Source organism: Morone saxatilis, unplaced genomic scaffold (genome assembly GCF_004916995.1).
Source record: "Morone saxatilis isolate NCDOM2014 unplaced genomic scaffold, NCSU_SB_2.0 Contig9, whole genome shotgun sequence".
In the NCBI taxonomy this organism is placed as follows: domain Eukaryota; kingdom Metazoa; phylum Chordata; class Actinopteri; family Moronidae; genus Morone; species Morone saxatilis.
Window position 1 is genome coordinate 10995139 of NW_023340268.1, and position 11220 is coordinate 11006358.

At 40.2% G+C, this 11220-nt stretch overlaps 2 protein-coding genes across 3 annotated transcripts; both read right to left on the reverse strand.

Annotated features, from left to right (window-relative positions):
• Positions 1–5454: 5454 nt before the first annotated feature.
• fabp4a (fatty acid binding protein 4a) lies at positions 5455–7128 on the reverse strand. The gene is made up of 4 exons (XM_035681891.1): positions 6956–7128; positions 6542–6717; positions 6326–6427; positions 5455–5718 (listed from the first exon to the last, which is right to left on the reverse strand). The coding sequence occupies exons 1-4, from the start codon at positions 7026–7028 to the stop codon at positions 5665–5667; spliced, it is 405 nt and encodes a 134-aa protein (XP_035537784.1). The 5' UTR covers positions 7029–7128; the 3' UTR covers positions 5455–5664.
• A 1493-nt stretch (positions 7129–8621) lies between these two features.
• On the reverse strand, positions 8622–10795 carry mrpl53 (mitochondrial ribosomal protein L53). Of its 2 annotated transcripts, XR_004797476.1 has the most exons (4): positions 10669–10795; positions 9404–9516; positions 9156–9264; positions 8626–8821 (listed from the first exon to the last, which is right to left on the reverse strand). XR_004797476.1 is itself a non-coding variant. In XM_035680807.1 (3 exons), the coding sequence occupies exons 1-3, from the start codon at positions 10761–10763 to the stop codon at positions 8709–8711; spliced, it is 321 nt and encodes a 106-aa protein (XP_035536700.1). In that variant the 5' UTR covers positions 10764–10795; the 3' UTR covers positions 8622–8708. The 2 variants fall into 2 exon arrangements, 1 of the variants encoding a protein (XP_035536700.1); XM_035680807.1 differs by lacking the exon at positions 9156–9264 and having other exon boundaries at positions 8622–8821.
• Positions 10796–11220: the final 425 nt, after the last annotated feature.

Sequence of the window (11220 nt, forward strand, 5' to 3'; positions counted from 1 at the left end):
ACACACACACACACACTGATTTCAAAGATCACCCCATTCTTCACTCCCCCATCACCGTCAGCCCCTCCAGATTACAGATCACATGTCCTGTCACACAGTAGTCATAGGAGGAGGAGCAGATTAGCCCAGCACTATGGCGACTTGTGGCGGATTCGGAGCAGAAAATACACACACTTCCTGACTTTTTATTGCCTAGCAAGGCATTTCCTTATCTGCTTTTGAACAGAAATGCACAAGCATTGACATATGGACCAAAGAACAGGCAGGTAAACATGTCCATGTGTGCATAAAAGCCATAGTGGGTTGTAGTGCTCCCCAGGGGAAACCATTGTGTAGGATCTGATTTTTATAGCCTCACTTTAAAGATTTTCACCATCCTTCCTCTGAGCTTTACAATTACTCGTCTCGCTTAGCTTTTGGCAGGAACTCCTGGTGGGACGACTTGAAAAACAGTGATTCTTTGTGGTGTCCTCAAAGGCAAAAATGTATTTCCTCATATACAGTGCGGAGGTTGTTTTTGGTTGAAGGTTTTGTAAGTTGTATTTTGAGCTGGCTCTGCAAAGCACCAGCTTTCTTAAGGATGTCATTTGAGGTTGACACATTTAGCAGATTCTCAACACATCAACCAACCAACTCATTGTTTATCAAGAATAATGTAAAGGGTTCGACTAAACGCACGAATATGGCTCAGACTAGTTGGCTTTCTATCCACATTCTTTAGCTGAGCCTGTGACCTCTGACCTCTCTGTGTAGGAGCCCAAAGAGAAAAGAGAATTTAAAGTTTTTTCCCAGTCACTTCATTTTGACTGACTATAATCCCACTGAAGCAAGTATGTATAAATTAACTGTGCAACAGGGGAAATCATTGTGCCAACAAGATGCAGAATTAAGCACTAACGGACGCTGAATATTGACGCGTAAAAAAAAAAGATGCGTAAGTTACTAATTTAAATGTTTTGGACTCATTGGTTGAATCCACAGCTCTACACTGCAATCTTTGATCCTAAACAGTGTCCCCTCCTGGAATCCCAGGCATGTCTCTCCGAGTGTTTTGGGGAGATAATAGAACAGCCTGCCTCTGTGCAACCAGACAGGGCACAGCTTGCATAAGACTTGTTGATGAAATAAGAGTTCACTCTAAAGTATAACTGGATTGTGAGGTTCAGTGGAAAGAAAGCTTGTTGCACGGCAACCAGCCTCCCCTACAGTTCAGCGGGGGCCTCATCTGACATAGTTCTGTCCAGCTGTTTCGTTGCCCTTGGAGACTGATCTTGGGTCAGCATAGGTGCCATAGGTCCTGTGGAGAGGGTTTGAGGTGAAACTGATGTGTGTTCAATGTTTTGAGTAAATGTGGAGGAATATACTTGCCAGCAACTCTCGTAGAGGCAGAGAGATGTATCTGGGTGGGGGTTGATCCCAAGGTTGTCCCCACCCTCCAGAAGAAACCTAAGCCGAAAAACACAAAGAGTGGGAGTGGGATTTGAGCTCTGTTTTTTATCTTAAATTTCCCTGAAACCAAAGGGGTTCAGACTCAACATCAAACCACAGTGAGAAAGCTGACATCAAGTTGTTGTGGAGTTGAAGTGCAGACTTGTCATTGTTTTTCGGTGTGCGTGATTTTAATAAATGTACATATTCAGTTACAGTCTTAACAAGGATTTTAAAGCTTATTTGACAATAAAATGATTAAGAACATCCATAAAATCTATCCAGACAATTTAAGTTTAAAGCTAAACATTTCATTCAGGTCGCTTGTCTTGATTTTGACTTTTGTTTCTTGAAAAAAGTTCATCACACAGGGAAATTCTTTAAAAACTGTTGTCTGTCTAACTCACCTAATCTTCACATTTCTTCAGATGTGGAGTCTGAGTTTGTTCCTAACGTTGTTTTATATTTCCTGCGATCCTTGATTAGAAAAAGCTAAATTCTGTTCTCCTGCTTTACAGATTAGATTGTTGTGACTACAAATTTACAGCAACCAGACACAGTGATCTACACATCCTCCTCAGTCATTGTGCCCCAGCTCAGCATCCCTGAATTAAAGAATGAATGAGTGGCTACATTTAGCAAATGTCTGGCCTTGGAAGCAGTTCCTCCTCAAGCCATGGCAAGTAAATAAATAATGAATGAATGAATGAAATGAGCAAGTCTGATCAGATTTTATCACTAGAGCAGATTATTTGTTTATGTATTTTTGTGGTGCAACGACAAAGGACAGTAAAATGAAGTCACACGTCATGTGTGGCATGAGAATTAAAGCTCATCGTGTATCTTTAGCCCTGTAGATCCACTTAAACATGAAAGGTGATTGTGTGTGACAGAGTTTAAGTTAAGGACAAGCAGAGGAAGGGTGTCAACGCTGCAACTCAAGTGGAGCTTTCCAGATGTTATGCAAAGGATGTGAGTTCATTCTTCTAAAGTCCAAGACAATCTTTTTCTTGACACAAAACAACCCCAGTGTCAACAAGATACCTTTGTCTATCGGGCATGAGAACACATACAAACACACACACACAATCAAACATATGGAGACAAACACACTGTGTTAGTGTATGAGTCACTTTCAGCGAGATAACGTATATACCACATTATTTATATGTATTTTTTTACATTTTGACATTCAGTGGTAATATGTAACTATGGGTGCAATATATACTTACTCAAGGACTGTACTTAAGTAAACATTTTAGGTACTTTTACTTTACTTGAGTTGTTTCTTTTAATGCCAATTTCTACCTCTACTCCACTATATTTCAGAGGCAAATATTTTCCTTTTACTTTACTACATTTATCTGAAAGCTTTAGTTAGTTTTTGCATACAAAATATGTGAGGTTGGAATCCATATGAGTATGTTTATATACACACATATGTGTAATATATGTGTATATATATAACTGGCAATTATTTTGATAATCATTTAAGTTATGGTGTCACTTTGGACTCTGGGTAATTGTGACACTATTTTCAGATTTTTTTTACAAACCATATACTAATAGTCACAGGGGACATTTTTCTGCATTTAATACTTTTACTTTTGATACATTTTCTTGATTATGCTTTTACTTACGTTACATTTTCAGTGCAGGACATTTCGTTGTAAGTGAGCATCTTTACAGTGTGGTAGTACTTAAGTAAAGGATCTCAATCTTCCACCACTGATGACATTACAAGAAATGTCCTCACTCAAGAACAACAACACTAAACTGCAGTTCATCCTGCGGTCCTTCTCTTCCAGTTAACTCTCAGCAGGCTTCTCACTATCATCCTCCTTCCTGAACAGTTTCCTAATTTGCACTCTGAAACCACTACGCTGATATAAGGTTTGAAAGTGGAGGAAGATCAGGGCTTTTCCTCTCCAGTGGAATACTTCCCTTTCTATCCTGTTTGGCCTTAGAGTATTATTTCAGATGGTCTGCCTCATGCACACAGTTAATGTTTATGGCTGTATGTTCTTTATACAGTCCAGCTCCTACCTATTCAAATACTGAAGGACATACATTGCAGAATGAGTCTTTCTTTCAGTTGTCTTGAAGTTTCCACCTCCACTTCCCTGTTCTGTTTTAAATAATTAAGAAGCACCACGGACCTTCAAATCAAGATGTCTGAGATAAAACAGGGAGGTGGAGATCTGCCTCCTTCCCCGCAGTTATCCAAACAAAGTGACGAGGATGCCTGTGGTTCACAAGCACTGCACCTGTAAGTCAATCCGTAGCAGATGTGATCTTTTCTCTCTCAGGCTGTGAGAAAATTATCGTGTTTTTACTTTTATCATGTGCACACAGAATTCTGAGCACTTTGACCACAGACATTAAAAGTGTTCAGAAGCAGGAGCAGGAGTTAGGAATGGATTGCAGAGCTTTTACCGTATATATGAAAGCAGCACGGTTTACTTTTAATAGTCAACAAGTAAACAGGACTAACCACCATGTTTTTATCATTTCCACTACAGGTATGTATTAAAAGCCATCATACTGGTGGAAAGTAACATTTATGTTGACGTGCATCACATTCAAGATGTCCTTTCCTCGTGTACAACAAAGACAAAACAGGATCTCATTTTCACATGTTTGGAAAGTTTGTGGCATGGCCAGATTAAGCTGTTTGGGGGACCCGTATCTGTTGCCTCCAAGTTCCCAAGTACAGTGAACACAGCACACACATTATAGATAGAAGCGTCACTACATTTTGAAGACCCAGAAACCAACCAGCAGTCCTATATGTCAGTTTATCTGAGGTAATTTTATAAAACACAGCTTTATTTAGGGGATTACATCATGTGAGCACAATATACTAAAACAATGTTGGAACTAGATTTTTTGACTCAGTGCCTCTGCAAGACAGGGCAACAAAATGTCATAATAATGTCAGATATTGTACTTTTAATGGTACAAATTCCCCCAATAAATTGGGGCCAGGGCCCTTGAACGGTTGCCAGCAGTGTCTGGTTGGTAACCAAAGCCATCATTTCAATGCCAAGTTGCTTCTCTTTTGTAATGGATGGGAATGGGTTAAGTGTATGAAGGAAATTGTACCTCCTTTAACTGATCCAGCGAAATGTCTTTTGAGGTACTAAAAACACGGCTAATGACACACTAATACAACTCTACACTGGTGACCTTTGCTTGCCGACCACTGTGATATTCTCATCCACTTGGCATCTCCCCAAAAGTTCAAACGCTGTACGTCCTCGACTAACTGCCAGCACCATTGTCCACGCAGAAAGGAACATGAGTGTTGGCCCACAGTTCCACCTGTTTCAGCTGTTTTGGCCATTAGGTTTAATCAGTGCTATCGTCTCCCTTTCCTGTCATGGGAAAGTGGTCGTTGACTCTGGAACAATCCCCCCCCCCGCCCCCCCACACACAAACACTTGACCAGTGGCCAAAGGGTGGGGGCGTCTGTGGGGACAACCCGTAATGCTTTCTTAGTTACTCCATGTACGTACAGCTGCCAGTACATGTGCAATGGGAAATGTTCGACTTCCCAAAAAGGAAGAGGGGATACATTTCCTCACTAACCCTTCTACATGATGCTCCCAATACTTCTAAAAACAAAATTCACATTCCTTAAGGAGTCCCTGCCAACACTCATCATACATCAGGATGGCTGACAGTCAACTTCTTGACCTTTAACGAGGAAATATGTTTGGATCTCTGTGCTGTCTTACAAAACTAAGAAAGCATAGAGGAACTGTGCAAGCCAAAGTAGCTGGAAAAAGTGATTGCACATAGAGTAATTAGTTATATTCACCAGCATGGGAATAAACCATTAAAGTCAGGAAATCAGCTTGTCAGATTAGGTGGCATGTTCCCATTAAAGTGCTTTTTTTGTACAGCATTCCTCAGCATGCCCCAATGGTTGAATACTTTCAAGAATGTCATAATTGAATCTGGACATTACAGCATTTAAATAAACTGCAGAAAAACTAACAGTCAATAAACTCAGAGACACCATTTTCACAAATGTTCATTTTTATTCAAATCACCACAACAATTCCAAATGAAACCAAATAGGTCATGTTGGAGAACAGAGGCACAGAAATTTAATTTTGGCAACACAGTGAAGATAAAGAATAGGAAGAGCAGAACACGCCATTACTTTTAGTTTGGTATTGTGCTCATTGAACTGAGCCTGTCAGACGATAGGGCTGATAAGGGACCCCATCACGCCTCCTTCACATACATCCTCACCGCGACCACGTCTCCCATTATGCATTTCTGTGGGAAAAGAGGAGATTGGGCATGAAGGGCGTGAAGAGCAAAAGAGGTGCAATTGTAAAAGACAGGTGGTGATAAATTCGTGCATGTGTTTTGAGTCTAGGGAAGAATTCAGCTCATCATGCAGAGGCAAATTCTTACGCAACTCATGATATGAGTATAATCTTTCTACAGTTAATCAGCGTGTTCCTAATGGAGAGCCTGACTTTATTCTCTTAATGTCTTATGTTGTAACTGCACTCCTCCTCAGGGGATACTTTGGGGGTTTTGTCTTTGTTACTACTGCCTTACATTACTCCACCCATGTTACATTAGGATTTCCTGTAGTACAAGGACATTTTAATTCGTTATTTTTACCTATACATGCATGTTTGCTCTCTCAAGTGGAATATGGGCACAGGAGCTTACAAATGAGGATTTATACAAACACATCAAATCAAACGTGAAAAGAGGCTGATTTAAGAAAAAAGGAGTAAAAATTGAAGGATGCTTTTGAGTGATGAAGTACTTTTACACAAACTAAAAGGCATTTAAAAGATGCTTTAAAGCTGCTAAGTTAGTTGTTATTAAATAAATTTAAGAAAGTCAGGAGAAACTGAATCCTTACCGCTATCAATTTCCCATCTGCAATCTCCCTCTCAATATTCGTCTCTTTGCCATCCCAGCTCTGTTTCTGCACAAGTTTTCCGTTTTCCAGAGTCACCACGGTCTGCAGGGCACAGAACAGAGACAAGCCGTTAATTCCAGCACAGACAAAAAAAAAACAAAAAAAAAAGACCCCCCAGGATTTATCTTGTAGTTTCTGCCCTCACACCACACTAACCCTTGTCTTCCTATCGTCGGCGGTCGTCTCCTCGAATGGCTCGTTCAGCTTGAACTTGATTTCAGTAGTTTTGAAGGTGCTCTGAGACTTCATGCATACCATCCCTTGTTCGTCCACGGTCACCACCAAATTGGGCTTGGTCCGATTCCCCACCTGCCGGGTCGCAAAACCCACACCTGCAGAGTGGGAAGGGCAAGATCAGCAGAATGCGTTAAAATATAAGGCACTTATGGTTCAAATACACCTGAAAGCTACGTTTTAATGTGTAACTAGACCATTAAATCAATCATTTCTGTCAGGTAACTGGACCAGATTGCAGATTGCAGCCAACGTTACATTAACAAAAAGTAAGCACAAGTTGCATTAAATTAATTAGCAACTGACAGCCTGGGGCTTTAAGCACACATATCCTACCAATCGCCTTCATGTAGTCGTCAAAGTTCTCGCTGGAAGTCATCTTCCACGTCCCAACAAACTTCTCAACCATCTTTGCAAGTTTTTGTTCTGGGTGCGATATCCTCAACAACAAAAACACAACAACAACGACCCTGTGGAGTGACTCCGGATTCAACTCTCTGGCAGTGTGGGAACAGACTCGTTTTTAAAGGGCCAGCCCGGCATCCAGCGAGGCAGCGGGAGCCAATCACGGCTTGCCACGTCACATAATGGAACGTTGAAATCCCGCCTCTAGCCTCACTGGCTAATAGCGTCTGTGACTGAATGGGGGTTTCTCATAAAGGGGGGTTTAATTGTGTTTTCATGAAAGTTGTGATATCTTCATGGGTTTTTTTGTTTTGTTTATATTCTGAGCTAAATTGGCATCTGCATGATAAAATGTCAACATATTGTTAAATTTAACCATGTTATCATGCAACAACTACATATAATATGAGTTATAATACAGTCAAAGCCTCATGGGAGGTGTGGTGGGTGATTAAAAACCATTATTTATTAATCACATTCCCCTGAGATTATGAATGGTTACAAAATAAATGTTAATCACAATAATTATACATCCGTTATAAGCCATTAAACACATTTGTGTTGCAAGGTTGGAAATATTTATTTTTACAAACAGGCTGCAGACAATCTACGATAAAACAAATACAACCTATTATTATTAAGAACCCTTTATTCCTTTGTTAATGATTTATTAACATCCATATTGCAGACTTAATGGGTTGTTTAAAAGGGTAAGAATCATTAGCTTTTAGTAATGGATTAGTAACATTTATGACTGTATTATTGTAAAAGTTAGAATGGCTTATAATTAAAAAAAATTATAAGGCACAAATGAATTACTAACAAATTAAGACATTAGTTACAACGTGTGAAACATTTTACAGAGGGTGACCCATTAGGTGGTGGTAGCAATTTGACTTGCCCGTGTGGTAGAAGACATTAAAGTTATTTAGCTTAGAATATCAATGCCAAACCCCATCAGGAAAATGCTTCAGCTAATCTGGAAAACTGATGAAAATACATGTTCTATGTGAAAACGTGGATGTAATAATAACCCATCCATGGAGAAAAGCCATTAAGCTATGAATGCTAATGGAACAGAGGGTAGCTAACAGAGGGGGCAGGATTTCAGTGATTTGTGACTGGGTGAAAGGTTTTTTTTTTTCTTTTTTTAGCAGGGCTACATCTAAACTCTGTGCCAAATTACATTTAAGCTTGCTGTGTCAAAGGTTGTAGCTTGCATAATGTTCTCTCTAATGCTGGAATGGTCTCTTTTATCAGTAAAATGGCACATTATGCAAGGACACACCATGACCCTGTACTGATCACAGCACGTTTTTTAGCAGTTAAAGCATTTCAATTGATGTCTTTAATATGGAGTAAATAAGCATAGCTGATGGGGCTAATTTCAAAACTATTTCCCCTTAAGAGGGTGCATTGCTGTTGCAGTTTGACTGTAATAAAGTCTGTGTTGACAGTAGAGAAATCTGGTAGGATTTCATCCTTAAATCATATGATTCAAGGGGAGGAACTCACTCAATGTCGTGCGCGTCCAAATTACGTCACATCACCGGGGAGTAGCTTAAGTGAATCAAAGGTCAATTCACACCAGAACCGGCCCGTTTAAATGAAATACTTTTATTATAAACATCCAACAACACACTGACACGTACAGATAAATTCAACACATTTAACATGACGGTCGTTATTTTTTTGCTGCTGCCTGTGGATCCTTGGCTGTGCACCGTGACTGAAACGCACTCAGCATCTCCTTGCTGGTCAAATTTGCTCCTTTCATCACGAGCCTCTCTCCATCAACTGTAGAGGAGAAAGACAAAAGACACAATGACGTGACTCATAAAGACACAATACTGATCTCTCTGTATAAAAGGAGTACAAGAAGGCAAAAAAAAAAAAAAAAAGGTGGAAAGTAAACTCTGAGCAAAAGTCAAGTAACACACAATGGGCAGCAGATGCATAACATTCTGCTGACCTATGGCAGACATCTCTACTTCTGGTAAGTACTTGACTCATTGTGTGTGAGCGACACTTATTGTGAAATATCATGTGGATGCTAGGTGTTGTGACGCACGTACAGAGCCGGCCTTTTTCTGTGTCTAATGAACAAGCTCTTTTCCCCAAAAACACCCACCGGTACGCCACAGTGGTTTCTCTGCATCAAGTTCATTTACGTATATAGACCCCCTCTCAACGTCGACATGTCTCAAGGGAAGCTTTTAAAGACTTGGAGCCGACTGGAACTAAAAATTAAAAAGACACATCTCCGGTGGATTAAAACAATGGCCAGGAATCTGAACTGCAACGCAAAAACTCCAGCCACAATCACACTGTAAAATCTACCTTCTCCCGCACATTTGAATGTGGTTAGGTAAAACTTACGGTAAGTAACATCCACTACGGGTTCAGTCTTGTCGTGTTTCACCGTGGCTACAACCTCACAGTTCCTGTTGGTAGCTCTGGCCTTCTCTGAGCCCACCAGGGCCAGGAACTCCCTGTGGGACAGGAGGAGCAGATTGAAAAGATGACTTACATTACAGCAGTGATGCAAAGTAACATTTATTAAAAGTACCTTTTTCTGCTACTTTACACTTTGTAATGGAGTATTTGTCCAGTGTTGCATCGCTACACTGAAGAAACAGAGAGGAGTACTTCTTCATCTCCTGCATTACAGGCAGTAGACACAGTGCTTGTTTACATATAGGGCTCACATCATGCATCAGTACAACACTTTTCTTTTTATTCTTATTTTAGACTCTATGGTTGCAGACGTTGTGACATAAAGCAGGGAACTCAGAGGAGTATTAATAATTGCTGCATTCCACTTAGGTCCTGTTATTGTGTGTGCTGGTTCAGTGTTAATAAGTCAAAATGTCTGCTGTGCAACTGTTGACAGTGTGTAACCAGTCCATTCAGGGCGTCTGCAGATAACAATAAGCTCAATCCCCCCCACACACACACAAGATTACACCTTCATTATTCTTATTTGTTCATGAAATTTAAAATGAAAAATCTTCACATAATATGCCTTTTTCACAGGAGCCACTTTGACGTGTAATAGTCGGGTAAACACCAGTGCTACCAATGATACCTGTGCTGCATTCAGGTCAGACAGTCAGTGTGCTGTTACTGTGCATGTTGTCTCAGTGGGAACTGGACCTTAATTAGTATAATAGGTAACACCTGTGTTTACCCTACTGTTTCATGTCAAACTGGCTGCTGTGAAAAAGGTCTATTCTAACATGGTTCAGCTCACCTGAGCGGAATAATCAGCTAAAACTAAAGTGAAAACACCTGTGTAAGTGTTTAAAAATCAATTATATTACAACTTTCATTTCAGTTTCAGGCCAAATATTAAACAAAACATGTCTTATACGTCGATGGAAATAAGGGAAGGGGGAAACCCTAATGTCGTGGGTATTTAATATGTTAGAAACCCTTCGTAACCACAGACCATAACTAGTTATTAGCTCATTAAAATACAGTTTAAACTAGTTAATATAACGTCACTGGTCTGGTGGTGGCTGCTGTTCGGATGTAACTGTCACTAACGGTCGCCTCGTTGTCAAGTAACGTCTTTAGATCGAAAGTCCAGCGACAGAAAACGACTCTCCGACACAACGAGACATTAAACACACACTTCCTACCGTGTGGACCGGACATTAGACTCAAACGGAGAAAAGTGAATCGCTATTTTCTTCACAGCCTTCAGCACCACGGTCGCTTTCCTGGGAGCCGCCATGTTTTCTGTTGTGACCTCCGGTGTGAGGGAAATTGTCGCCTCTCTTGTCGGCCACTAGAGGGCGCCAGAGGATAAAGAACTCACCGGCGTTGACTGGGAAATGGATGCAATAATGTACAAAAGTGTCATTAATTGGCACATATAGAGGTGAATTAGACATGCAGGGCTAATATATGTAGAATTCTGTGATGATAATGATCATTTAGGTTATAATTTTTATGCCTTTTCATTAGTTTAATCTATTTTTAATTCCTCTGCTACTTTCCTTTTCCTACTTTTTTTTGTGATTTGTATTTAAACTCCACCTATATAGTTTCATAAACCTCTAAGCAAATCAAAAATATGTGTTTCTTCCTTTAAAATCCTTCAACATTTCTTGATAGCGTTTGATTTGCATCTTGTATTTGCTCTTGGTCCAGGGAAGGTGTAGGGAAGGGCAGTCGTGTTGGGGCTTCTG